We start from the raw sequence: 27,997 nt of genomic DNA, 5'->3' as shown, positions 1-27,997 counted from the left end.
ATGAGTAGGACATGAAGTGACAAAAACAAGGCTGACATCAAATTTGTAGGATGCTTTTCACATTGTTTCATTTAATATCATGAATTTAATATTGCTTTCTGAAATGTTGGAAAGAATATGACATTTTCATCAACAAACCCAAACTCTGGTCGCAAAGCTTTGATTGCTGGCACAGGTTATTATTCTTTTTTTTAATTTCTTTTGTTTCTCTCTTTAAATGTATTGTGTGTTCTTGACATTTCTCTGAGTCTCCGACAGACGCGGATCAATCGGCATGCTCGTCTATACAACGCCCTCGTCCAATTGCGGGACCTAAATAACGAGGGAAGTGGCACGCTTGCCAGGAATTGGACGTGACCTTTGGAGTCGACCTTTTCGTGGCGCTCACAGTTCGGTTTAGTTGGCCGTTTCGGACAGGTTACCTTTTCGCCTGCGTGTATAGGTAGTGGGAGCGGGGAGGATTGCGCGGCCAGCGTACTAAATGTCAAGAGTGGATTTGCTCCATCCGGCTACCTCTTCCCTGCTTTAACTCGCTTGGCAACTCACAGCTTGGTGTCCGGGAACTTGAACGTCGGGGCGAGCTACACAAGGAGAACACCAAATGTTAACAGATCCGAAAAGACGGCCGCTCAACTTGCTTCATATAGCTGCAGCTGCTGGAATCCCGCCCGAATAGTTTGTTTCTACCTATTTGTTTTTTTTTTTTTGGTTTCCAAACAAGGTTGACATGGTGATTTGGTGATTTGCCAAGATTACAGAACTGCTGACTCAGGCTAACATAGGAACCGAATCAATGTAGGAACAATTTAATGGATTTGAATGTTTGCTCATTTATTCTTTCAGTCGTGACATCACCAAAGCAAAATTCAAAGAAAAGCGGAGTGAATTCCTCAGATACTCATTGAGCTGAGATTTCACGTTGAGGTATCACTTTGTTATCTTGAACAATTTAGGTCGATCCACTGTAGGTTGCATGACTTTAACAGAGTATACAGTCAATTCAATTTGGGCCTTAATGGCCTAGCATAGACCTCAACGTCAAATAGAAGAGGAGGCTTTTCAAAAACAGTGTTGATTGAGCCAAAAAAAAAATGAAACTCTGGCAAATATAACAAACCCTGTCATTGTTTGGCTTATATTTTGTATCTAATTGAGATAGGGGTCATTGAGATCATCTCTACTTCTCTGATGACATCACAAAAACAAAATAAAAAGTTCATCCACTACAGTATCTTTGATTTCCGACTGGGGTTTTATCGTATATAGGTGGAATAAATTTTAGCGTTGTGGTACTTTGAGATACAAATAATGCAAATAACGGGTAAGGCTGGGCGATTTTAAGCTTGAGATAAAATACATTTAAGACTTGTTAATCAGGTTTGTAATATTTTATTGACTAGTATGGAATAGTCTTGGCAGAGTTTTAACTGTCCCTCAAAAATAACCCAACATTGACCGTTTAAAAAGACTTTTTTTACTCTCTAAACAAATTAAACTAATGCCAAACATCCCCCTAAATTCCTCATTAAAACTCAATCTACATTTATTTCCAAGCACCTGCTATCTTAATGTTAATCTACAATGGTAAATGCCATTGTATCAAACCTACTAGTTAAAAAAAAACAATGTCCAGATTGCCCAGCTGTTACCAACATTTTTTTTGGCATATGAGTTCTTTTAATTGAATTTGCTTTTAATTGCTCGAGTGTTGTGGTACTGTTCGATTCAATTAATACATTGAATACTAGCATGCAATGGCTAGTAATGATCATAAATTTGGCACTTTAAGCAATGGATATTGCACAGGAGATACAAATCCATGTTTTTGCTCATCTGTGAAGAATGACTGTTACTGCTGGATAAATTCGTATCTCAAGGCACCACTGTACTAGAACCAGCAACCTTGTTGCTTGCTTTGAATTTCAAAATTCAAAATAACTGAACTGAGTGAGGCTTTTACCACTCTCACAAGGCCCCCCAAAAATACACTTCACCAACTTAGTTACCCTGGGAGCCGTATTTGGCTTTAGTTTAGCTCCAATTTTCAACCTTGGCTCGACGACGAAAAAGGGTTAGCTCTGAACTTCAGGCCTCAAACTAATGTCTGCTTTTTCCCCATCCTCACATTGCAGCCATACGAGAGCAGGTTGCCACGGTGAGACACGAGACGGCGGGGTGACGATGGACGTACGGTGGGATGAAAGCGACTGACTGATGACGTTCAAACCCAGGCCATGGATGGATGGAACGGCATGGAAGACGCCAGACACACGCACGCACAGAAACAGACTGACCCAGGTACAAAACACAAAAAAAACTGCTCTTAATACGGTGCCACACCAACACACACGAGTCACATGTTGAAGAGTCTGCCAACACGCACACACGGACAGTGGCCAGGCATGGAAAAACGTGTGTGTCTGTGTGTGTGTATGTGTGTGGACGCCACAACAACATCCTTTGCACAAACAAAATGAAACATAGTGTGTGCGCGCATGTCATGCTCTCAGCATATCCAATCCATTCGTTATCACCACAACACTAAAAAGGAAAAAAAATCCATTTGGTTTCTTTTTAAAAACGCAACGTGACACGCTTGCCGTGCGAGATGTTTAAGCGTGATAATGAGATGCTAAATTGGGAGGAAACGCGTGCATGGTCCCTCTGCTCTCTCTCTTTTTTTCTTTTTTTTTTAAATACTGTCAAATATATCGGGGCGTGTCGGGATTCCATTTACAAATAATCATCTCTAATAGTGTCACAGCCTCGGCCTATCAAAATAGTATCACAAAACGGGGGCCCCGGCTGAGATATTCAAAGGGATAGTGCCATGTGTCAACACAGTGTTTTTTCGTCGTCGTCGTTGTTGTTGTTGTTGTTAGTTTTGTCTCTCGGTGCTACCGTAATGCTGAGAGGCACAGGGCAGTTACAAGGCCAGAGCAGAGACCCCCCACTAAACCTCCCGTCCCCCACGGTCTTTCATAAAGTGTTTTAGAGAAGCGGCGTGCAGTCGTTGGTTGGTGTCATGACATGACATCGGGCTGCTGGCCTCCTCAAAGTGCAGCAAAAGTGTGTGGATAGACTTTTTTTTGTACAAATGCATAGAAAACAACAACAAAAACAAAACTGCTCATTGGTTTGGCATCCTGTCCTTCCTCACAGAGCCTCACAGTGGTAGATGCCTGCTAAGACAAGAGAGGCTACACACGGACAGAGAAAAGAAAGTCCAAAATTGAAAAAAAAGACATCTTTTTGGGGTTCAAAATTTACAAATAAGCAACCTCCGGGAGGTATCGAAGGGTTGGTGATGTAAGGAAATACGAGCTCAGTCCAGGAACGGGGGTAGGCATCCTCAACTGCAGTTTGGGAGGGGCGAGGAGGGGGATCCATGGAGCAAAAAAAAAAAAAAAATAGAAGGGAGGGTGCAAGAGGAGGCAGCCCTGAGGGGTTGGTTACACCGTCACAGTGAGAAGGCACGGGCTCGAACTGTGCGTGGATTGCGAACCGGATGCAAGAGGGGGGGGAAAGGGGCGCAGGATGTGGGAACGGGTGGAGGAGAGAGGGAGGGGTCCTCAGAATATGGTGGTCTCGTACTTGGTGCTGACGGGCCGTCTGTTGGGATCGCGATGGTCCAAGAGCCAGGAGGTACTGCCAAGGGAGTGCATGTCGGCGTCCATCTCCAGGGGGTCGATCTGCCGGGTGAGGGGAGTGGGAGGAGGAGGAGGGAGAGGGGGAGAAGGGGGTAGGGAGGAAGAGGCGAGAGGGAGTGCGTCAGACGGGCGTCAGCGGAGGAGGTTTTCCCCCGCACGGCCCGGCGATCGATCGGCGACCGATCGCCAACGCTCGGAGGTTCCATCCACCACATGGATGACGGACGGACGGACGGACGGGCTCGGCGGGCCGTCGGAATCAACTCGAGGAGATTTCACAAACAACAGGCCTCACGTTTCTCAGTTCTGGGTTTGGTGATATGGATTTTGTTTTCGAGATTGTAAGGTTGTTGGCGTGTAGTATTGCCATTCATTTCTCATCCTGTCACGCTCATTCTCTCGTTTTCGCTTTCTCATCATTTGCCCGTGTCTTATGAAGTCTTATGGTCGTATGCCTTTTCCTGCTAAAATGCATTATTGCTGGGAAAGCCTTCTGGCTTTTAGAATTTCGTATTTCATAGTATCGTGTAGTCACATGCAGGAAAAGAGGTCCTGCTCTCTTTATATGTCTGAAAGTTTGCAATATACATGAGGACAAGCCCTATATTCACCCCCTAAGCCCGTTCAAATGGGTCGTACGTCAAATTAATAGCAAACCACAAAGCATACTTGAGCACTGAAGGTCAATTCCCGAATTCCTTAAAGCTATTTCACGATAAAAACCCGCCCCAAAATTGATCCCTAGTCCTCATCATGCAGCACCATGTGACTCTAAAGAGACAGTGCTCATTTCAGCACCTCATTTTTTACCCTTGTATTGTTTTCAAATGTTTAAATGTCTTTTCCTAATGTAGAGATGGATTAATGGCTGATTAGGAGTTCTTCTATTTGAGTGGTTTGTGTGCCTGGCTTTGAATCAACTTCTTGGGTCAATAGTCATTTAATTGTATCTTGTCTTACATTTCCAATAAGTTGTCTAATTTGCCCATAATTATGAATAGGTGCTTGTCGTATGTGTCCTGAAATTGGGTGACATGCTGCACTGAGATCAGTTCCAAGACTCTTGAGAAGAAATGGGACGCTTCTTTATGTAAACCTGAGCGAAACTATTTTCAACTCGTACCACAAAGCCAACCTACGACTGGATTTCTGACAGAAAAAACCCATGCTTACCACACATCGCACTCATTCACCTTCCGATTCAAACGAAAGAAAACATCCAACCCTTTCTTTGCGCTAAACTGCAACACTTGCGTTCACGGCGTCCATGAGGTAAGATGGCGATGACAGGTGCGAGAGGGAGATGGACTCTGCGGTAGCGGGAAAGGAAAAAGATGGTGGGGCGGCGTGAGCGGGTGTTGGATGGCAGCGGGTGGGTGAGTTGAGGCAAGGAAAGAAAAGGACCTGGACTCCGGGGCTAACGGAGTGCAACGGGAGCAAGGTGGGACGGTGAGTGGTGCACGTGTGACAGTGACAGCAGCGGCAATCGACAACGGGGGCAGGCTGAAGGGCGGCAGCGGCAGCACCAAGAAGACAAGAAGACAAGGACATGTTAAAAGACAGACAAGAACATGGCCACCTTGTCACGCGCTTTCCCGAAATATGCGCCACTTTTGGGGATTGGAAGTTAGGGTCAAGCACGTTGTGGGGAAGGTTTTCTCGGGTGTGAGTAGTTATGGATCCTTTCCGCAATTGGAGGACATTTTGGGTTTAAGATTCTTCAAAAATAAACCATGCCACATATAAAGTATCTTATGGATCTGTGATAACGGTATGTTGTTTTGACCATAGGCGTAACTATGTTGCATGAGGTAGAGTGGGTTATTAAATGTAGAATTATTTAGGACTATGACTATTTCACAAAAACTATCAAGTCTAGTGTAACATGGGATTTCCTGCTTTCGTCTTTTCACCAAAGTGTTGAGACAAAAGTCATATTTAAGCTATTATGTGTATTACTTTTTTATCATATTCCTATAGTACTACTATTAAGATGTTTCCCACAGATACACAAGACCGCATTGAAAGATATAACAAGCAACCCCCAAAAACACATTTATTTTCTTTTTTTTAAGATTTACGAATTTTAAGATCTTTGGACGTTTTTATAACCTGCAGGTTTTTGCATTTTGTATGTGGAATAGTTCAAATTAGTGTAAAATGAAGCGTCCTCCAATTCTGGAATGACCATATATTATAAAGCCACCGGTGCATGCATGCTAATTTTCCTCTTTGTAATAGATTTCTTCAAAATATTAAAAGCAACAATATTGGAGCTCTGCTTACCATTTTTTCTCGACGCAATTCAGTAATATTCAGATGGTCTTCTTTCCGGCACATTTTCAAAACTGCATTTGTTTGTGTAATTTCACACTTGATGGTTGGGGAGGCACTTCCCAACTATTTGTATACACACCATTAAAAAGTCTATTTTCCATTGTACGTCCCCTTTAGAACAATAAAAAAAATGGGAAGGGCCATACTCTGCAGACCAACTTGGCTGAAAATTGCAATTTGTCAACGACGTGGACAAACTCAGTAATGACGCATTAGAATGACTCTGGAAAAACTGTTTTTTTGTATACCAGCCTTTAGGGAAATACCATTTAACATAGTTTTATATATTAACAAAAGGGTGTTCCCAAGCATGAGCCCTCTACTAATTATTTGTCAGCGGGGGCGCTACTCACTGCCGATCTCCTCATGCTGCTCCACGCCTGTGACACCGGTCGGCTGCTCTTGGTGTCAATAACCTCGGAACCCAAGGACGAATGGGGGACGTAGTTTCTCTGCCTAGACTGCACGGTCATCTGGTAGGCCACCTCAAAGGCTTGGCCAAGAGTTAAGATGATCTCATACGTCTGCGTCTGTGTGAGCAGATTACAATTTATTTATTTTTGGTTCCTCCATGAGCCGGCCGGAGGGGGGAGGACAATGAGGTTACACTTTGAAGTGGTGTTGTGAATTTTAAGTCTACATTTTCTGGCATGTTCCTCTATTTGAAAGGGATTTTTTGGGGGGAAGATTTTTGGGAAGGCACGTTTACTTAGCACTTACCACTTCCACCGTACTGAAAACGTGACAGAAATGGTGGCCGCTCTTCAAGTCCTTAGTGATATAGGCGAAGGTGCACAGGTCGTCCGGGTCTTGCGCGGCGCATGAAATGTTTCGAATCTCGTGCTCTGCAACTATCGTCTGACGGATGACAAGAAAGAATCAATGAAGGCAAATACCACATGTTGTCCCGGTGGCTCCTTTTCATTACCTTTGTGGCCGCGTCAATAAACTTGACCCCCCTGTAAGTAATGGAGAGAATAACAACAGGGCCCTTCTTGGAATCCTTTGATTTCTATGAAGAAAACAATACTGGTGTAAATAGAACCGTATTTTTTAGGATGTATCGTTATGGATACTTGCCCTAATTTTTGCGCAGGCATCTTGTGTGGACTCGATCCCCCGTAGATCCCTGATTATCATTGAACCTAAGTACTGCCGAAAAGTCCCAAGTTTCAGTTTCATTAATAAGAATATCGTTTTTACCGCACTATAAGGCACACTTTCAATGGATGGTTTGTCTCAATTTTTTTTTTAAATAGAAAGCGGGTTATAAGAAGCAGAAGTAGTAGTGGTAGTGGTAGTAGAAGCAGGGGGTTTTGATCTACATCCACTAGATCAGGGGTTGGGAACCTTTTTGATGGAAAGAGCCATAAACAATTCCTATTTTTTAAATGTTAATCCTTGAGAGCCATGCACATACATGAAAATATGTGCATTTTTTAGTCACTTCACCACTTTTAAAGTACAAAAAGAGAGTATCAATGAGAATATCCATACAGAAGATGCAATGAAAATACATGATAGTAGTGTCAATGCTATGATATCAGTGGAACGCTCCTATTCTTGCGCTTTCTCACCCGCTGTTTCCATAGTTTACCTTACAGCTTAGCATAGAGCCATATGCGGATCCAGAGCCATAGGTTCCCCTCCCCCTGCACTAGATAGACAGGTTAGGAGTTGTGTTATGCGTCTACTAGATACTAGAACGGAATTTTATATAATTATTAACCAATATTGATCCATATATAAGGTGCAGTTTTGACAAAATGTTCATATGCGGATCCCGAGCCATAGGTTCCCCTCCCCCTGCACTAGATGGACAGGTTAGGAGTTGTGTAATGCGTCTACTAGATACTAGAACGGAATTTCATATAATTATTAACCAATATTGATCCATATATAAGGTGCAGTTTTGACAAAATATTCAATCTTAGTTGCGGCTTATAGTGCGGAAATTACAGTACATGTTTTTTTGGATATTGTTTGTAGAGACGGTTGTTTTATGAGACAGGTTAGGAAAGGTGACTTACAGTTGCCTCGTACCCGCAGGCGTCCAGGATGAGCTTCTCAGGCTGGTGGTGCCAGGCGGACACAGTGGCGTAGGTAGCAGAGTGGCTCGGCGGCCGCAGGTTCACCCGAGATTCTTTGTGTCGCTCGCTGTGTCGGTCCTGTGTTGAAAATGGGTGTTTGATAGAAGTGAGCAAAGTGCAAGAGCGGAAACATTTCCTCTGGATTTGCGTGCGTGACTGAGTCTGTGCCGCCGTTGTTGACCTTTAGCGAGTGCTAAGATTTGACGGCGGCGCTGGAGTTATTCTGGGCGCTTTCACCTAAAGGACCGAGAGAGCCGTCACGTGAAAGCTGCGCCGGTTCATGACGGTGGGACCCAGATGTTGGATGGGTTCATGTGTTAAGTCAAATCATCAGAGGCAACCTCGCCGACACATCTGTTTGGGACGGACGGACAGACGGACGACGCTTTTGCGTGCATGACGGCTCGCTTAACCAGGCTCAGCTTTACCTCATTAAAACCTCAAAAGCACTCATCGTAGTAAAATAGTACATTCAAGATATGTCATGTGATTATGTAAATGTACTATTTAATATAAATGAACTAGTAATTGGGTAATATTCAAATGAATTCATTATTTCATTGTGAATGAATTATAAGAATTAGAAATAGTATGACAAATAGGCAAAATATGAAGATTTACTAAAAATATTTTAGTTCAAAGAAATTAGATATCAATAAAAAAATTGTTAAAAGTTAAGTTACATTTTAGTTTGATTTTATTTTTAAGGGCTATCCAATTTAGTGTCTCTCTTTTTTCTTAAAAACCTGGCATTTAACTCATTAATTGCGATTAACGGCAATAGGCGTACAATCCATTTACACTGGGAGTTGAAATTTTCGATTTGTGAAACTGAAACTATTGCAAAAGTGCCCAAAAAACTTGAAAAGGACCCCAAAAAAATGAGGTACTCACAACGGAGCGGGGCCGCTCACAGTAGGAACGCAAAGAAACGCTACAGTCATGATCCAGTCCTCCTCCTCCTCCCCCTCCTCCACCTCCTCCTCCCCCTCCTCCTCCTCGCCGCCGCCGGTCAGGCTCGGCCAGGGGCAGCAGCATGTCCATGGAGCGACTGGTATAGGGGTCCATCTGGCCCAGGGGACAATTGGTCTGGGACAGGAGGTCGTGGAACTATAAGGCATGAAAACAAAAGCCATCATGTTACAACAATGAGACAGCCACGTCGCCTTAAGCGTCCTAGATTTCGATCCAACATTCATCCTCAACTATACAACAGTCATTCGTACGTTAGGGTTACGATGTTGAGTTTCAATATAGAATTCCCTTTGTCTCGATTTCCGTTTTCAATGTCATTCGATTGTCTGTTAGCATATTACAAATGGAGGCTTTTTCAACAAAATTCGACTGGTTTGGTTTCAAACCATCATAATTCAAAGAAGAATTTACTTTCTTATTTGTCATTGCTTGATGCATTTTTTGACCTGTGGCTGTGCTAGTGGCCTATTTGTGCGATCTAAGCCTGTCAAAGAACAGAAAGGATTGAAGTGGTCACTCACCATAATAGGAGACAGGCGTCTGGACTTGGAAGGGGCCTCCTCATAGGGTCTCTCAGCCAGAGAAGCAATGATCCTCTTCCTATGACCCAGTGGACCCACCCTGATGACCTATACAAGGTGCAAAAAGAAGCCAGTAAAGCATCCTTGAAGCAATTCCCAAACAAAAACTAACAAGAGTGGCCTCCAAAATCTACTAACTCGGTGGCACACGCCCCCCTTGACTGCCCATCAATAATTCAGCCTCAATCTGTTTTACCATGGGCTTGGCGTACGCTACTGTCTCTTACCCGGGAACGCTCCATAATTCACGAGGCATCTTTTGTGCTTCGTGCTTAAATAACACAGTGAGCCAATTTCCTTTGCAAATTCAAGAAACACGGCATTGCCGCAAATCAAGGTCATCACACGGACAGGATAGAATTGCATGATTAACTAACTGACCAACTCACTAATCCACTAACCGACTGAGTTACTAAAACTAATCCCAATGCCATATTCACCTGAGTAACTCACAGACTGACTAGTCAACAAACAGATTTACTGTAATTGATTGATTGAATGGAAAGTGGTATAACCAATCAGCTGACTGACTCACAAAGTAGCCTCCATGACTGACTGCCGACTGGGTGAAAAACTAATGGACTGATCGGTCTGACTAGTTGAAAGTATATGCTATAATTATATAACTTGGTCAAAAATGGGTTAAGATTGGCGTAATAACTGACTTATTATAGAGAAAACCAGACTGATACTGACTTCCCTGTTGGAAAATTTCCTGACTGACTAATTCAGTTTCTGACAAACTGAAAAACCACTATAACTGAATGATAAAAATGAAGTTAAATTGTTGTCTACAAAAACGATATTTGGATCCTTTTTGTATTTTTAGACGCTCACCTTCTCAAAGCATGTTCCTCACTATAAACCTGTGATTAAATCCGTCGCAGGTTGTTAGTTTTATGGAGTCCAAACTCTTCTCTTTTGTTTAAATTTGCATAATTGCCGACTAGTACACTCACGCCCATTATTAACGTTTCCGCGTGCAATTAGCTATGCTACTTGATTCTTAGTAACAGTCGCCGCCGTGCGAGTATCTTTTTTTGTCTCGATTGGTCAATTATTCATGGCGTCTCGTGGAAGATCTGGTCTGGAAGTATCGTCTTCCCACAGGGGATTCGAGGTTGTGTAAATCCTAATGATAACCTGGCGATGATAGCGTGTGGGAACGTAAAGTGGTTTGTAGGTCATGTCAATGCTCAATTTGCCGTGAGATGCTGCAGAGCCCCGCGGAAATGTTAGAAGTAAAAGAAGACGGGTCGCTTTAAGAAAGTCTGTGGGACGTAACCATGGCAACGTGCGAGTTTTGCCAACCTCTGCCCGGCTGTAACCCCATAACTTAACCACGAAGAGAAGCCACATTTTGGATGTTTATATTTTTGCCACAATGGATGATTGTAGCCTCTTCGTCAATTGAAACTAACACGGGTAAATGATGAATAAGAGCCCTGAACTAAAGTGAGTCACTCGTCAGAGAGCAGAATACAGCGTGTCCTCTGTTGACCTCAGTTAAATCCTCACTCTAAGAGGCGACTGTCCCTTTGAAAATACTCGCTGGTTTTCATGTGTCCCCAAAATAACCGGCGGTTCTCCGACCTTGGGCCAATTTCCAGTGCTAGAAAAGTCATGTTTCATTTGTAATCAGACAGTAAAAGTGTAACTGTCTTCTTGCGAATGCCATTTATGAATGACCGCTTACGTTAATTATCTCCAACTCCCACAGGTTCTTGACGCACTCCAGCGTACGGTAGCCACTAGACAAGAAGTTGGGCAGATACTCGTGCAGGCCCAGGCCATCCAGCCAAGAAGCCAGAGATGTGCTACCGTCGCAGCCCAGAGCTTTGACCTGCAGCAGGAATTTCACAGGTTAGTCTCCTCTAACTACCCTAGCTGACTGATTAGTACCATTCTCTTTTCTGTTGGATTAGAATGGGTTTAACATTTTAGCTGTGATCGTGCAGTGAAATCCAAAATTATGCAGTGAGAAAAGTTGGATAATGCTTTGTCAAACCGTATCATGAAATGGTTAACCGTTAGTCTTTAAATAGTTCTCCATTCATTTTATAGAGGTTCAATAAATGATTCATAGTAGCACGAATTGCTTGAAGTAGAATAGAAAGATAATCATTTTCCTGTAGATTTATAGATATCCAATCCATTTTGCGCATGATCACGGCTTGCCTTCCTACTATACGTTAAGTCTAGAAAACAGCATGTTTTATATGATGGTTTTGGAGTACCTTTGGCAATCCTCGTGCCGCGTGCAGTATTTTCTTCCTGTGTCCCGGGTCAGTGATCCCGATGTCTCGGAGATCCTGGTCCTCCATCACGTTACTTCCCTACGCATGCACAGAGGGTGTATACAAAATCAGACACATATAGGAACTGTCTCAATTCTACAAACTGGTACGGAAAATGTATCCATCGACATAGACTTAGTGGTCTGGGTACTCCGGACTGATCGCTTCTAAGACCTGGCCCTGGCATACTGTAGTGTCATGTACTGTAGCCGGTGCACACCATTTTAAGTGCACTTTCGGGTAGAAGCCAGACTCGGGATGCGACAAACGAGTGTTTAGCGCACACACCCCTGACACGAGGCGAGTGGGAGGACAATGAAGTCAAATAAATTGTGCATGGCGCGGCGAGATCAATGTGATGCGGTGCGACGCGTCGGGAACAAAGAAAGCCTCAGTGGATGCGTGGAGCTGCTTTCTTTGGAATAGGAAAGCTACATTTTGTGGTTTCTAAAGCAGAAAATTGTCCAGAGCGTTAAATAGACACTATTTTAGTCTTGTTATGTTTCATTCTTAACCATCCTCAGCATTTAGTAAGATGACGCAATTCCAAGACAGAAAGCAGACTTGTCCTGGCTGTCTAAAAGGAAGGGCATGTTTTTTTTGTCTGTTTTTTACAGAACCTGTCACTTTAAGACTTGAACTCAAGTCATATTCTATGGTAGCTTCAATATCTTGTAGTTTTACCCCAAGTATCAGAAAGACTGCTACATCATGTGGTGAATAGAGAGTGATTTCAAACACACAGCCGGAGAGCGAGTGGGGAAAATGTGCAGCTAAGCGTTTTTCCCTCCCCAGTGCGTACTGCTGCATATTGATTGTTCCCGGGCAAGAATGTTAAAATGTTCTGTCTTTGCTCCATCCCGCTGGCTAGGCCTCAGCCCCACTGCAGCCTCCGATTAATAAAAGGTCGCCAGCCATAAATCCATGATGGGAGCCTGAAATAGATTCTCCCCAGTCGGACGACGCCTCGGGAAGCTCTCGTTCGTCGTCTTTGACATCACGCGACGGGCAAATGCGCGCTTGAGTACTTGCATAGCTAATGAGCCGCTCGCGACGGCGTTGACGTGATGCACGGCGACTTGCCGATGGTGATGATGGTGATGATGATGAAGGCAAGCTAGCGACCCTCCATCGCGCTACGTGGGCTGCCAAATAAGAATCACTCTTTTGACCCGTATGGCAATTTGTCTTCATTTTTTTTTTTGGAGCGAGTTCCGCGGGCACGGTTACGCTCAGGCATGTGTTCGGCTTTGTGTGTTTGCGTCCCAAGACTGCCCAAAGGCATGTGCCAATTCAGATGGTAAAAATGTTGTTGTTTTTTTGTTTTATTGTATCTGAAAGTCAACAGTGTTCCCTGGGTATATATACCATTGGCTAAACCTCAATAGGACACAAAGCAGTGGTATAAATGGAAGAATATTCCATTTTACATTAAAATTGTTCATTTTAAACGTTGTAATCTTGCCAAGTTCACAATTTTGGACAACTACTCACGTAAACACTCATGTGGAAGGACACCGGAGTACCCAGAAAAAAACCCACGCAAGCCCAGGGACATCACATGAAAATTCCAACCATTGAGGACCGACCTGGGATCGAACCCTCGACACCATAACTGTGTCACCTAAGCACTAACCACTACACTACAAGGCCGCCCAATGACAAATTCATTCAAGAAAATTCTCGCTTGGCTAGCAACCCAACGAAATATTAACATATGAGTTACGAAAGCACCGCGCAAATGGCTGGCGTCCGCGATCTCTCATCCGAAAGACATCGTCACTTGCAAAATTGATGGCGAATGAGTCGAGAGACTTGTACGATTCTCAGCGGATGATTTTGCACATTTGCTCGGACGAAGAGGCGACAAAGTGTCAACACGCAAAAGAATACCAAGTAAAAACAGCGACGCCGGAGAAGGCGTCGGCGACCCACTTGCGATGAAAAATGATAAACGTCGTGTAAAAATGATCAGAACGGGCACACAGCTGTTCATAATTTATGATCCCTCAAAAGCTGCCTCTCGGCGCTGTCGTCACGGGTGGCGGCGGAGAGTAACGCCATTCGTGTTAGAGGCTGCCAGTAGAGAAAACTTCTCGCGTCGAGTTGGACGGATGGGCGGTGACTGTTGCCACTCCTCAAAATCGGACTCAGAATGGCTACGAATTTGTCGTCCGATTTTTAATACCGTGTTCTTGCACTTCAAATAAATTGGACGGCGGGCAATGAGAGAAATACTATGATTAAAAAAATATATAATAATAAAGTTTAGTGTTAACAGTGAGCATAAGGGTCAAAGGTTACAAAGCGTGCCGCCACCTATTGAGGAACTTTTTGCTTGATGACATTGTTGAATCTGGCAGCAAGTTAAAGGGCAGGCGATGAAACATCGAGCTGCATCCGGTGGACTCGTCTGACCTTTGCCATTGTTTACAAGCATGGCGTCGGCGCGTTTCTAACGTGGCCGCTTTGCCCCACCGAGCGAGCACATCGTTCATCCCACCCATGCGGCAGGTCCGGCAGACGCATGATGCTTCATCCGCAAATGAACAGTAGAAAGCTTAATGACCCGTGGGCTAAATCATAATATGTTTGGGAAATCTTCCATCCTGTGCTGATTTGACCAATCTACTTTTTCAGCTTCGTGTTTATCACCTTTAAACCAGATTTCAGATTATCAAAATCAGTCTGGTTATGCTGGATATAAAAGGAGGGTATTACGGACAATGTACATTTTTTTACGTTATCTTCTGATGGCGCTATTTTTGAGCAATTCCTCATCTTATTTATCTGCCTAGCTACAAGTGGCCACACATGATGTGTGTACTATACAAATCCAACCAACTGCCCCAAATTAGCTGTAAAGTATTTTGTGTTTTGGATGTGCATACATGAATCAAAGAGATTCTACTAAAAGTAATGTAGTAGGTTTTTAAATTTCATAATGGAGCAATTGGGTTAGTGCCAATGTCATTATAATTAAGGAAATCATTTTTGGTCTGGTGACTAAAATAAATCAAAACTCTAATTAAAATTAGAAAACATAATTTTCTGTGTATAGTGTGCATACTATAGTGTATAAAAATATTAAAACGTTTGAAGTATTCTATCCCCAGAGCATTATTTATACACATAAAAATGGCAAAATTCAACAATTTGAATACATATTACTATTCAAATGTTTCTTTCCATATCTCCCCAAATGTAATCACCTCCTTGATTTCATATTACAGAAAAATCATCATTTTAATGTTACCTTGAACCAAAAAATACAGAGATAGGGACCAAAATACATGCAAGTTTTCCCTTTCTAAAAATCCAAAACTACCTTATAACTTTGGTCAACAGCAGTTTGCACTGTGACAAAGAGACTGTTATTTTTTCTCCAAATTAAACAAATCAATTAATATTGGTTCATTTATAGCATAGAAGGCCATTTCCATGACAACGATATTGGGGGTGACAATGTAAAAACCTTTCCAGGGACCCCTATCAGCCCATTCAAAACCATTCAAAGGCTGAATAAACATATGGTTTATTCTAAAAAACATTTTTAGCATATGTTTGTGTTCCTAGTGCTTGCAGCTTTGCCTTTTGGGTCACCATGGAAACAGCCGAGTCAGCATGACTGGTTTATACCAATGTTTTCTTGGTGTGGTCCAGTGTCCCCTTAGCAACAAGTCCATACTCAGCTGTGACCAGAATACAGTGGTTTTATCGTTTTTTTTCGGCCGAATAGTGGCTTGATACGGCAGCGGTTTTGGCCCGTATGCTAAAGAGGTCACGACGCGCATCTCCCCTCCACGCCCACGCTTATCCGAACCGGCGTGACAAGGTGACGTAACCCGACAGCAGCTCAAACGCTCGCTCCGAACCCCTCCGGGTGACGTTATTTACGGCGCGGCGGCCATCGTTTGACCCGGGGAGTCGACAACGTCAAAGGCGTATTTCTGTTTAGCCCCCCCCCCCAAAAAAAAAAACCTGAAATAAAACACGATAATGCTTTTAGTCATGCTGGGGCCAAGGAGGTGCAGTTAAATCAACTGATTAATGTGTAAGTAAGGTGAAGGCCTCACTTTACCCATGCAACTATTTCTCTGCTCGTTATTTAAGCAGAAAATTTGTCCGTCAGTATTTTCAACCGTTGTACTTTGACTTGAGAGTTGATTTTTGTTCGAGACCACATTCATGACTTTTACTTGAGAATTTATTGTTTTCGGAGATTTGTGAGGGAAACACAAGAGATTTTATTGTTTTATTTGATTGTACTTTATTGTTGTGCACTTACTTATTCATTTATTTTTTTATTCCTATTTTATTCACTTATTTTTTACCTGTGTACTTATTTATTTATTTAGTTTGATTTTCTTTATTTATTTATTTTCCTAATGTACTTATTTATTTTTACCTAGGTCTACAATGTCGTCTGTGTCTTATCTGTCTTGCAACTGCAAGAAATTTCCCAAATATGGGATGAAATAAAGTTCTAATCTAATATAATTTAATCTTGTAAATCTTAAAAGATAAAAAGGATTTAAAGAAATATTTTCTGTTGTTCATGATATTTGATTAAATGAATGAAATCAATATAGATTTCAATTTGAATAATGTTAGCAGTGGCCATAACCAAAGTTTATTACTGGTTTTATTCATTTCAATTTGGATTCAATTGGGATTTTACTGGTTTATAATATTATTTCCCCAGAAAAATATAAAATAATCCTTAATAAGAACAGTTTATAGATATAGTTAGTAATGAGACCAGGTGTCGACATATGTGGACATCCCATTTTGGAAATTATGGTCTTAACCTTTTTTCAATGACTAAAAACATTCATGTTTTTCAAAATTCCCAGCTTAATTTTAAAAGTAAAGTGGAGGAATCTCTGTTATTACTGCATCTTGACACGCCAGCATACATAAATCCAAATTTTACTCGCAAGTCAAGACAGAAAAACTGCTTCCCGCCCGGCTCTCTTATGTAAGAGTCAACCTAATTTATATAACCTCTTCCATGCAGTTGCTCCACCCAGAACATGATGGTTTTTCCCGGGCGAAGATCCAGTGCCACTTTTAAGTGACGTCCAATCACATGAACACCCCTTTCATAGATAAAAGGTAAGCAGAGCGAATGACAATCCGGATAGCTCAGATGTAAGAGGAGTGCAAGAAGCTGCACTGCGTTAAAAGTCAGCTTCACTCTGGCTGGGAAAAAGCGTGCAATGAGATCATCTCATTGTTCATAGCGGGGAACAAGTTAATGGCTTTTGATCGGCATTTGTTTTCCCGACGATAGCGGCCAATGCGCCAGACACGTTGCCAGGTGTCGGGGAGGTCATTGTAAATCTTGGAAGGGTCATGTGTTGGGGAAAGGTTGGAAGGAAGGGGAGGCAAAGTATGGTGTGCTCGCCATGTGTGGGTCATGATGTTCTGGATTTGGGATCATGTTTTGCATTCGACCGAATATGAAGATGTCTGATCGTTTTGGTTTAGTTTATTGGTTGATCATATGGATTTTTTTTCATACATGCTGGGTAGATTAGGTCATCTGGTTGAGTAATTGGTTATTTTTTTTATGAAAAAAAAAAAGGTGTGAAAGGCTTGATGAAGACAGAAACATAAAAAAATGAGACTTTTTTTACTTGTTGTCTTAAATAATTAGTGCGTTGGATATGATTTTTAAAAAATGACTGAATTATTTAATTGAAAGGATCACCTGTAGTTAAAAAAAATCAAGTGATATCAAATATTACCTAAAGTAGTTTTGGTTTTCCTGCAAAGAATAAAAAAAAGGTTTATTGGTATATTTTCTTATTTGGTTAATGGATGTTTTAAGAGGGGAAAATATCAATATCACAAAGGTTCATCATTTTGAAAGCAAACTAGTAATAGCTTTAGTTCATTGTAATTTTTACACGTATATGAGGTAACTACTTTCACTTATTAGATGAATTCAGATTCCAATGACCAGTAGTATTGAACAATAAGGCAATACTTAACGATTATTCCAAATATTTTGGACTGTTTTTTTTAAGCCCCAACTACAAATGACCCATCTGACCCTTTTAAAAGACAGCCCCCACAAAAGTTTGGTCTCTCACGATGCAGACGTTTGCAAGTAGAAAGCCGAGGCTGGTCATAGGAAGGCCTCTTTCGGGCGACTCACCATGAAGCGCAGGTCATCGAAGCCGTTGAGCAGAAACTTGCCCTCGTACTGCGGCAGCCCGGCACGTTCCAGCCACTCGCCCACCGGCTGGTCCAGGGCTTTGCCGCACGCCCCATCTGCCGAGAGAGGGAAGCGCTTGAGCAGCGAGAAGCCGTTGAGCCGGTAGCAGCGGCACTCGGAGGACGACACGTGGCACTGCCACATCATCCTCGGCCAGCGCGGGCAGAGCCGAGTGCGGCGGCACCGGTGCCAGGCTCGGAGGGAGGCAGGGTCCGGGGGGCCGAGGGAAAAAAAAAGGAAAAAAAAAATAGAGACAAGAACGGATTCGGGTAAAGGTCGACGGAGGTTGCTCCCTGCCGGGCGAGCGTTTACAGGTTAGGGGCAAAAGTGCTGGGAGAGCGGGACACCCGTCTGACAAATCTGGGCTGAAGCGGGCCCACTAAGCGGACGAGTGGGTGAGAAGGCGGGAGAGGCTAGCATCGTGACGGAGAAAAGGGGTATTGGGAGCAGCAATGCACGTTATCCCTAAAGTCGGGTGCGGGGGGGATGGTTCGGGGTGGTCACCACATACTTGTAAAGCTCTGGCTGAGTCCCATGGCTTCATTGGTCAAGCGCTTTGAGAGCTAGGGCACGGCTCGTACGAGCAAGGTAGCAGCATTCTTTAAAGTACACTTGAGGTACCGCTCATCATTCTCCCAGGGCGACTCGGGGCTCGGCGGGGGGCCACACAGGTTAATAGGGCAGGTGGACGTATTTGTAAAATCCCGGCGGTGTGGGCAACTCCTCAATTGGTAATCCCAAGGGGGAGGCATTCACACGACGCCGCCGGTCCCCCGGAGCGTCGGCGACGATGAAGGGGAGAAGGAGACGCGCGCCGCAGCCCACCTGGCTTCTCCGCCGCTTTGCTGCATGCCCACCCTTGCTGGAATGGCGGTTGCGAGGGGGGGGAGCGCGCCGAGCGGCTCACTGCTCACAGGGCATGACGTCCCGGCCGCTTCCCGGACCTGCCTGGATCTTTCGCCGCCACTGCTGTCCTCCCCCCACGGCTGGAAGCAAAGATCATGCCCCCCAGCCCTCTCTCTCCTCTCTATCTCTCTATCGCTCTCTCTCTCTGTCTCTAGACCTTAGCTCTCATCACCGTTCTTTTGAACAGCCTTGGCAGTCCTCAGTCCTCGTCTCTGTCGATCTGCGAGCCCCCTTCTTTCCTGATCGCACTGCAGGGCTGCCGTATGGGGCGCCGCTCCACGTAATCACCCCTCCTCGCCTTACCCTTTCCTCTCTCGGCTCTCTCCCTCTCTCTTTCTCTCCCTAACACACACTCTCTCTCTCTCTCTCTCTCTCTTGTACGCGCTCTCTCACTGATTAGAGATGCACATGTAAAGGCGCTCTGATCTTGCCGGTACAGAAAGGACATCACAGGTAGAACGAGGGATGGGGAGGGGGGATGCCAGCCGTTGCGTTCGACTAAGGTGATGCAGTGGGGTTAAGTGGAACAAAGACGAATTTTCAAACGATACTAATGCATAAAAAAAAAGAGGCTGATGGCGGCAGAGGGAGGGAGGGCACTGCGAAAATGGAACAAGTGATGGAATGAGGAGACGGAAAAGTTGAAAATAAGAGCGAACAACCATTTTCAATGCTTAAAGTAGAATCAGAATTCTCAACATTGTCATCATTATTGAAGACTGGATGCATGGGAATATAATTCAAAACATACATTAACATTGGCTTCCATTGATTACATTGATTTGTTTTGTTTTTCCAGTTTTTCTTCACGTGGGTCCATACCATTAACCTGTTCTTAATTGACCCACCATGTTATAAGTAGAGCATAAATTGAGCATAGTTCATATTTTAACACAAACACAACTTAAAATCCCTCAGAAAACTTAATGATAAAGCTTAATTTACATTATTTTGTGTCATCCCAAATTTTAAATAGTCAATTTACTGACCTACTATTTAACCTCGTCCTGTACCCACATTATTTGTTGCATGTCCCTCAATCCTAATGATGAATTATTAAAGCGTTGGCTTGTTTTTTGTTTTTCCAATTTCATTTCTCTGACCGCCATAGCCCAACATGATTCCCGTATCACATAGCGCGTGCAATATACCGTACCATGTTTATTTTTAGGTCTGGAGCAAGCATAGTAGTAATACTTAATGCTATTAAGATCAAAGTCTCTCCAGAATATGCGCGTCTTGTCTTTTTTTTTTTCTTTTACATAAGATGCAACCTGCGAGCATTTTCTCGAGCGGATAATGCTAGAACACGGTTTAACATGTCAGGAGTTTGACTCCTGCCTGTCATGCAACCCACTCCCACATTTCAACAAAATTGGGGCTATTGGGGTGTGTTGTCCCAATTTTTACTCATCTTCGAATTGGCATTTATTTACAGGGATGGTTCATGTCTTTGGCGAGATCTGTCATGTGACACTATACACTTAAATGATTGTATTATTGAGATCATTTCCATCAATTTTCTTGCGGATGTTGAACAACAGCGCTTGGTTGAGTTATAGCAATCGTGGTCACCTACCCATTTGACAACCAACCTTGCTCTCCCTGCAAATTTGAATATCTAAATTGAGGATATTATGCTTTTGTTTTAACATATCGAACCCAAGGTGCGGGGTTAATTTAGTTTAACCTGTGCTTATATATCTAGTAAATACATTATTTTAAGAATTTAAAAAAACTGTAGAGCCTAAAAGAAGGGGGGTTTTGTGTCAAAGATTTTTTTAGTTCAACAATCTCTCTAAAAAACATTTACATAAATCACTACTAGTATCTGCTACTAATCAACAACTACTGTTGATTAATCGATTCATTGTAGCTGCTCTATTTGGTAGATGAAATGTCCCTCAACTTAAGAAAGATACGCCCCTGTAATATGACTTTGATAACCCTGTTTTATGTACAGGAATATTCCTGAATCTCGGGGTGTGTGTGTGTGTCAGTCCAGTGATTGACAAGTCATAAATTCGCTTTGTCCATTGGGAGCTGTGTATCGCAAAATAAAAGGTGTGTGTAGGTTTTTCATGAGTTTGCTAATGAATCCAGTTAGAGCTTGTGCCCAGGCGGCGGATATCCCAGCATGCAACGTAGTCGGCGTTATCTGAAGCTGGATTACCGAGGCTTTCGAGCGGCCCGCAATCGCTCTCGGATGGCGGGTGAGGAAGTCCAAATGGGAGACTAGTATTGAGTGGACCTTCAGTTTGATTGGCATGCCGCTGCGCAATGTGTTAGTGATGAGGGAAAGAAAAATGTGGGAGGGGTTTGGGTTTTTTTTAGTGACCTAGCAATGCCCATCTGCAGCTGAGGGAGGCAAGGCCGTGCATGGGCGAGTTAAGATGGTAATAGCGAGTAAGAAGGATCTAATTGTAATTCAGCGTGAGACCCCCGCAGCTTGACTAAAAAGAGCTTTTTACGCCAGCGCAAGCAGACAAAGCCTGTTAAAAATACCAACCGCCCCTTCCTGCCACTTCTATTGCTTTGGGACAACAAGAGGCACATTTTTTTTTTGCGACCTCCGGGAGAGGAAAGTGGGACAATATTGCTTGTTCGCTTTGATACTGGAAGTGTGTATTTTTTTTTTTTTTTTGCTAGTAGAAATTTCAAAGTATTTGAAATAACTTTCTGAGATTGATGGTGACAGACATCCAATTCATGTGAACTAGGATGGGTTGCCAATCTTGCTATGGTGAATCATGACACTTCATTGTAGAACTTCCACAAATTATTGTTTTGATTGTTGACTCGTTACCAAGTTTTTGTGATTAGTCATCTAAGTGGCATGGTTATAAATCAGTTTATTTCTTGTTATATTTCATAAAAGACTTATTTTATTCTCTGTAAATGTGTATTGGATTAGCCCCACAGTTCTGAGTTGGAGGGTTCAATCCCCAATGGGTTCGGACCTTCCCGTGGGGAATTTGCACGTCGTCCCTGGCCTTGCGTGGGTTTTCTCCGGGTTGTCTAGTTTCCTCCATCCCAAAAACATGCGTGGTAGGCTCTAAATTGTCCCTTGGTATGAATCAGAGCGTGAGTGTTTGTTCATCTCATCATGCCCTGTGATTGGCTGGCATCCGATTCACGGTGTCCCCCGCCAAGTGCTCACAGTTGGCCGGGATTAGCTCCAGCACCCCCCCTCGACCCTTGAGAGTCTAAGATCTACGGAAATGAATGAATATTCACATGATTGTTTTTCATGTGATTGACAAGTCACGGCATTTAATCCCCGTGTTAAACATCTTGTTAAATTTACATGGGAGTACGGGACTTGGTCGCAGGCGACGTGGATAAAAGCCGTGTCTGTTTTCACCGTAGAAATCGCCTCTTTGGCTCCTTATCAACACACAAGAAAATGAGCAGCAAAGCTGATTTAATTCAGGGAAACTGAGGGCAGGATTTTGTTCATTTCATTTTTTTCCAATCACATCTGCCTGTGTGTGTGTTTGTATTTATGTGTACACAAACTGCGCATTATTGGCACTCACACTCGCTCTCCTATAAGCTCATTTACACACCACAACGTTGCCCAAGTTGTCCTTGGAACACCCCGCTGATGTTTCTTCCAAGTGACGCATCTGATGGGCTATTGATATACACTGCATGGCGTCGTTATTCAAAACCCTGCTCTGCGTCTTTTGCATACGTCTTCCTGAAACGTCGGCTCGTTTGCACGCGACACACATTTGAATAATGGCGGCGAAATCGCATCCCGATAACCTCCGGAGCAGTAAACGTGACTCAGCCGAATGTGGGCCACTCGCCTATAAATAGCTAACGCACACCTATGTTATGTGTCATGTGTGTGCAGTAGTGCGGAAAAGGCAAACAAACATATTGCATATTCCAGTTTATGTAATAAGGAATAACCTCCGGCGCTATACCATCGTTCTGAGAACCAAGAATGTATAGGAAATGGGGGCATTGAGGAAAGGTGATGAGAACCGCAGAGCAGGAAAAGGATTACCGATTAGATCCTATTTTTGTTCCTTTGTTACTTTACAATGGTACCTTGAGATACAAGTTTAATTCACTCCGGGACTGAGCTCGTATGTCGATATACTCGTAACTCAAATGAACGTTTCCCATACGGGGGGCTTTTTTGCGCATGGCAACGTGCACGCAACATAACATAAACAAATTTAAAGGAACTTAGATTAGGATGCAGACACACTAAAATAATTTAAATCTAACCTTACACTAAACTTAATTCTGATTTTGTTTCATATTTTGGTACCTTTCTTCTTCCAGCCTTGTTGGCTCTTTTTGCCCCGCCTCTAAATATGCAACGCTCCGCCCAGTGCTCGTAGAGGAATTACACGAGAGTTGCGACCAGAAAGACAGTGACCATGATATTCTTATGAGCAGCCGCTGTATGCTCGTATATCAAAATTTGTCTCGTATCTCAAGATAAATATTTGTCCAAAATTTTACTCATATCTCAAATTGCTTGTATGTCGGGGCACTCCTTTGTCGAGGTACCACTGTATTTTGTTCTGTCTGTGTTGTCTTATTTTGTATGTAATTGCTCTCTCAACCATGGGAAAGTGGCAAATACATTTTTGTTTGCATTGTAAGTTTTACCATAGAAGAAGACAAAAAATACTTTTATTTTGCCGTTGATATAGACCATGTTTTATAGTCATATCTCCTGTCAATTTTTTTCTTCCTTTCTGAGTGAATAGGAAATGAATATTGATGACAGTGGTTTGAATGTAAAAGGTACAAACGAAGCGTGCTCTCTTCATACTGTCATTTTTGTCCAAGCTCAGTTCCTTCAGGTAAATCTGGTTATTTTACTGCGCTTATTAAAAAGAGCTAATAATGCCAACAGATGTAATCAGTCACAAGGTCCCTGCATGCGATGCCCGACGCATAAACCTGAGCGGGCTATCATCAATGCGGCACTGAGCAATAACAAGCTCTATAAACGCTTCCTGACTAAGTCTCACTTAATCCCAGAGCCCCCACTTGTCATTTCCGATTAGCACGCCAATAAATTATGTTCATTTCTCCTGGGGGGGTTAGGAAGGCAAGAGGAATAAAAATCACTGCACCGCTCGTATAAAAAAAAAAAAAAAACGTTACCTGAGCTTGCCTGGTTCTTTCCAGACGTCTCGATGCCGGCGCCGATTAGGTCCACAATTTTCTCAATCTGTTGGGAAATAAAATCACATACATTGTATTTCATTTTCACAGAAATGTCAGCAACTGTAAACGATCATAAACCTGTGTGAGATGTTACCGTGAGAAACTAGCGGAGGGCTTTCTACTGCCCCAGACTGTAGAAAAGTGGGCACACATTGAAAAGTACTACAATAGCAATATAACAAATGTGCTCCTTAATAGGATAACTTGTAGTCTTAGCATTGACTCTTGAGGGACGCCACATAAAATGTCCCAAGGATTTCCACTTAAACATGAACTATGACACAAACCGTCACCTTTTCATTCATTTCTGCAGAGCTGCCAATCTCTTTCGACCCCATTTCAGGAGTACCCTTGTCCCATTTTCAGAGCTTATCTGGAGTGAATGCAATTCATGCAAAATCAATATGCGCTGAAGTCGCACAAGACGAATCATTTGTCAGAACTTGTAACTTGGATGAATCACAATGCACTCTTGTTACCAAATTCTTCAGGTTTACAGTGCAGTTGAATCAAGATGGCGGAAGCCGTAGCAATGGTGTGAATTTCCAGGCATTAAATTGGATTTTTTGGGGGAAATCAACGAAGAAATCAACTGCCAAATTCTTTTTGACCAGTTTACTCTCCGTATGTCATGTTTTTGGGGGTTTTGGTTGGTCAAAACATCATGATTTTCTATCAAAGGTTTTCAGGAAATCAATTAAGAAATCAACAGCCAAATTCTTTTTGACCAGTTCAGTCTCCATGTGTCATGTTTTGTTGGGATTTTGGTTGGTCGGTTATTATATGAGTTTTTGGTACCTGTATGTGTAACTCGTTCCTAATTTTAGAAGCTTTACATGCAATTGACACGGAAAATGCATCGGGAAAGTTTCACTGGGAATTTCATGATAAGTCATGGGTGTGCAGTCTCACAGATATATTATATTTTTATTCGCTTTTCCAATATTTATGTACATATACCGGAGGTACTGGGGCTTCGCTTTGAGCTTTTCATGCCAAATCATCACACTAAATTGCTGTTTGCTTAGCAGTCAAGACAAAGAATTGTAGGAGCGGATCCCAGCATCTTTTTTCTTGGCAAATCCTCAAAATGATTATTAAATTCTCAAGTCATGCACTGTACAAATGACTTTAGAGGGTAGGGGCAAAATGCTTCACAATTCAGAGTGTGCCAGTGTCTTGGTTATCCATTAGGGATCATTATGGCCAAGTTCCCAGTCATAGTTAGTCAATGAGGTTTTTCCTCAAAAAGCTCCATCAAACCAAACTGGTTTGGTTCAATTAAGTCATTTCATACTTTTGTTTAAGACACACGTACACATAGCTGTAGATGTATACATACGATTGGTCTTAAGTATTATTAAGTACTTTTTGTATTTATGTCAAATATTTCGATTGCAACCACGTAACGACACAGACTGCGCACCATGTAGTGACAGAGTGGGACGCTTAAATTAATGATGGTAACCAACCCAACCACCCACTGAAGTGACATCTTGACGACAGACACCAGTAAAGGTACACTTAAGCTGCATGGGATGTCATTTTACTCATGTGTGTAAGTGTGTGCTATAGAATGCAAGTGGGTTAATTCAAGAAGTGAATACGAGGTTTGCCTTGCTCAAGGCACAGTATGCCACGTGCCTGCCTGCCTGCCCGCCTGCCTTCCAAATGAATCAAGGCTCATCTTGCACAGTGTTGATGCCACCAGCCAGCCAGGGCAGGGGGCTCTTTCAAACACTAAATATTACATCAAATGAGCCTGCCGCTCGTGCACGCGCTCACGTCGGCTTTTTAGTCAGCCCCAGTCCTTACCGATGACTGCGGCTTATTAGTTTTCTAATTCAAGCAGCCGAAGCAACCTGCACCGCTTTGTCACTTGGTTTCTTTTTAGGCTGGTGAAACAAAAACAGAAGGACCAGTAGTTGTCTGTCATTCCAAATTTAAAGTGGGCTTAATTTTCTATCATTTAACGCCTTGGTTGGAATTGGTTTTGTCTTTCGGCGTTCATTGGCTAATTCAAATGAGCAGTCGAATCAATTAGATGTCCGTCAAAGACAGCGATGGGTTAAATGCTATGCAATTTAAAAAAATAACATAAGTTATATTAAATATAGTCATATTGTAAGGCATTGCTGTATTTTTGCTGTACATGTTTGTCATGTATACTTGCAGTAGGAAAATGGTTCTCACCATGTAAATGTTTAGGATTGTTGCTGGTCTGTGTGGGGAGGGTGGGGTGGTGTATGTGTTTATTAAGCTACAGAAAATATTTAGGTTTTGCACACAAATGAATGGAGCGCATGATCAGACAGGCAGCTGCAACAACAGGATGCCCTTGAGAACAGGACACCCCACCCAACACAGCCTGAATAAACACTAGTGTCAGGGAAGCAGTGTGGGAGGGGTCAAGGTGGGGGTGATAGGGACGACGCGAGGGTCCGCGATGACAGGACGACGACTTGTGCACAAACTTAAACATGTCCGCCAAATGTCAAGTGGACGTCAGATCATTGTGTTGAAATGCAGGCATGGAGGGCCTCTTAGTTGACTTCACATATCATTTTAATTGGACTTTTAAAGTAGTTTTTTTGAGGTATTTTAATATAAAAGCAAGTCAACTAGAAGATATGTTAAGTCGGTGACATTTTCCTTACAATTGTCATTAGAGTGAATTAGAATGCTTGAAAAATCACCAGTTTAATCCGAAAGGTTTTACAATATGGTTGACCTCAAATGCTTGAAATGATTAATTTACCTGCGCTTACATTTCATTGTATTAGAATACACTTTTTGCACATTTTCAATGAAGATTTGCAATGCATAGTTAATGAATAAAATGTATTTTATTGTCATTATTAAGGATGGATAATACAACTGATTTCTAGAGGAAGAAAACCCATTTTAGTCATCTTTTCATTTAAATTTAACTTTTGCATTAATACCAGTATATATACATATATATTATATTTTACCTGTATTAATTGATGAGGCAATTTCTCCTCAAAATTCCGCCGTAGTAAAAATATCTGCCAATTAAGTTTGACATTACTTGAAAAGAAATAATAATAATGGACACCGTTGACAGTGCTATTAGCCTGATTTTTTTTGGTTGATGCTTTTGCTGTGACATCTGTTTGGCACCAGTGCTCGCCAGCACCCCCGTCGGTGAAAATGGGTAGCTGGCATGACGCGTTGAGTGGATTTGTCATGACAGCGGAGGCCCAATTCGCCCCAGACGCTACATCAAGGCGCTCGCACGGCCGGGACAACGGTCCGTGGCGTTGCCATGGCAACCCCGTTTCCAAAACTCCGAGCTCACACTCTTCCCTCACCAATCCCCAGTCGATTTACCTCGTCCCACTCTGAGGCGAAGGACGGCATTCGCTCCTTGGTGGTCTTGCGTTCAGACACGGATCCACTCCGGGCGCCGTGACCCCCGTCGCCTTCTCCGAGCGACGGCGCCAACAAGTCCGAGTCCGACTTGGACAAACTTCGAGTCAGCCTCAGGTTGTCGGCGGCCGAAACTTTGTCGGGCCCCTTCCCGTCTGTCCAATCGTCTTTGGAGGAATCCTTGCCCGCCGTGCACTCTGACATTGTCTTAGGTCCAGGCACTTCCTTCTTAGAGAGAGAAATCTCGGATCTGTCGGTAAACGCAGAGACTGGAAGACAAAGATGAAGTCAAGTGGAGTAAAGTGGAAGGAAAGGGAGTGGAAGTCCTAAAAGGTCCACC

At 42.9% G+C, this 27,997-nt stretch overlaps 1 protein-coding gene and 1 long non-coding RNA gene across 9 annotated transcripts in view; one reads left to right on the top strand and one right to left on the bottom strand.

The window, feature by feature from the left end:
- Nucleotides 1-27,997, top strand: part of LOC144202785 (uncharacterized) — a 35,727-nt gene that overhangs the window by 1,180 nt on the left and 6,550 nt on the right. Inside the window, exons 2-4 of the long non-coding RNA XR_013327561.1 lie at nt 2,133-2,298; nt 11,354-11,496; nt 16,951-17,048. This is a non-coding gene — a long non-coding RNA (uncharacterized LOC144202785). The remainder of the gene's footprint in view (nt 1-2,132; nt 2,299-11,353; nt 11,497-16,950; nt 17,049-27,997) is intronic.
- anks1ab (ankyrin repeat and sterile alpha motif domain containing 1Ab) lies at nt 52-27,932 on the bottom strand. Of its 8 annotated transcripts, none has more exons than XM_077725791.1 (15): nt 27,619-27,932; nt 24,202-24,268; nt 18,097-18,212; nt 11,871-11,969; nt 11,330-11,476; nt 9,574-9,681; nt 8,972-9,187; nt 8,018-8,155; nt 7,068-7,139; nt 6,916-6,999; nt 6,708-6,845; nt 6,341-6,517; nt 5,055-5,153; nt 3,595-3,692; nt 52-581 (listed from the first exon to the last, which is right to left on the bottom strand). In XM_077725791.1, the coding sequence occupies exons 1-15, from the start codon at nt 27,859-27,861 to the stop codon at nt 485-487; spliced, it is 1,899 nt and encodes a 632-aa protein (XP_077581917.1). In that variant the 5' UTR covers nt 27,862-27,932; the 3' UTR covers nt 52-484. The 8 variants fall into 8 exon arrangements, 7 of the variants coding, with proteins under 7 accessions (XP_077581917.1, XP_077581922.1, XP_077581920.1 ...); XM_077725792.1 differs by lacking the exon at nt 52-581 and adding an exon at nt 1,372-3,200; XR_013327560.1 differs by lacking the exon at nt 52-581 and adding an exon at nt 4,824-4,960 and having other exon boundaries at nt 3,586-3,692.

This window comes from Stigmatopora nigra, chromosome 10 (genome assembly GCF_051989575.1).
Source record: "Stigmatopora nigra isolate UIUO_SnigA chromosome 10, RoL_Snig_1.1, whole genome shotgun sequence".
NCBI classification, from domain to species: domain Eukaryota; kingdom Metazoa; phylum Chordata; class Actinopteri; order Syngnathiformes; family Syngnathidae; genus Stigmatopora; species Stigmatopora nigra.
The sequence above is the reverse complement of the archived record's forward strand: the minus strand, read 5'-3'. Positions and strand labels throughout refer to the sequence as shown.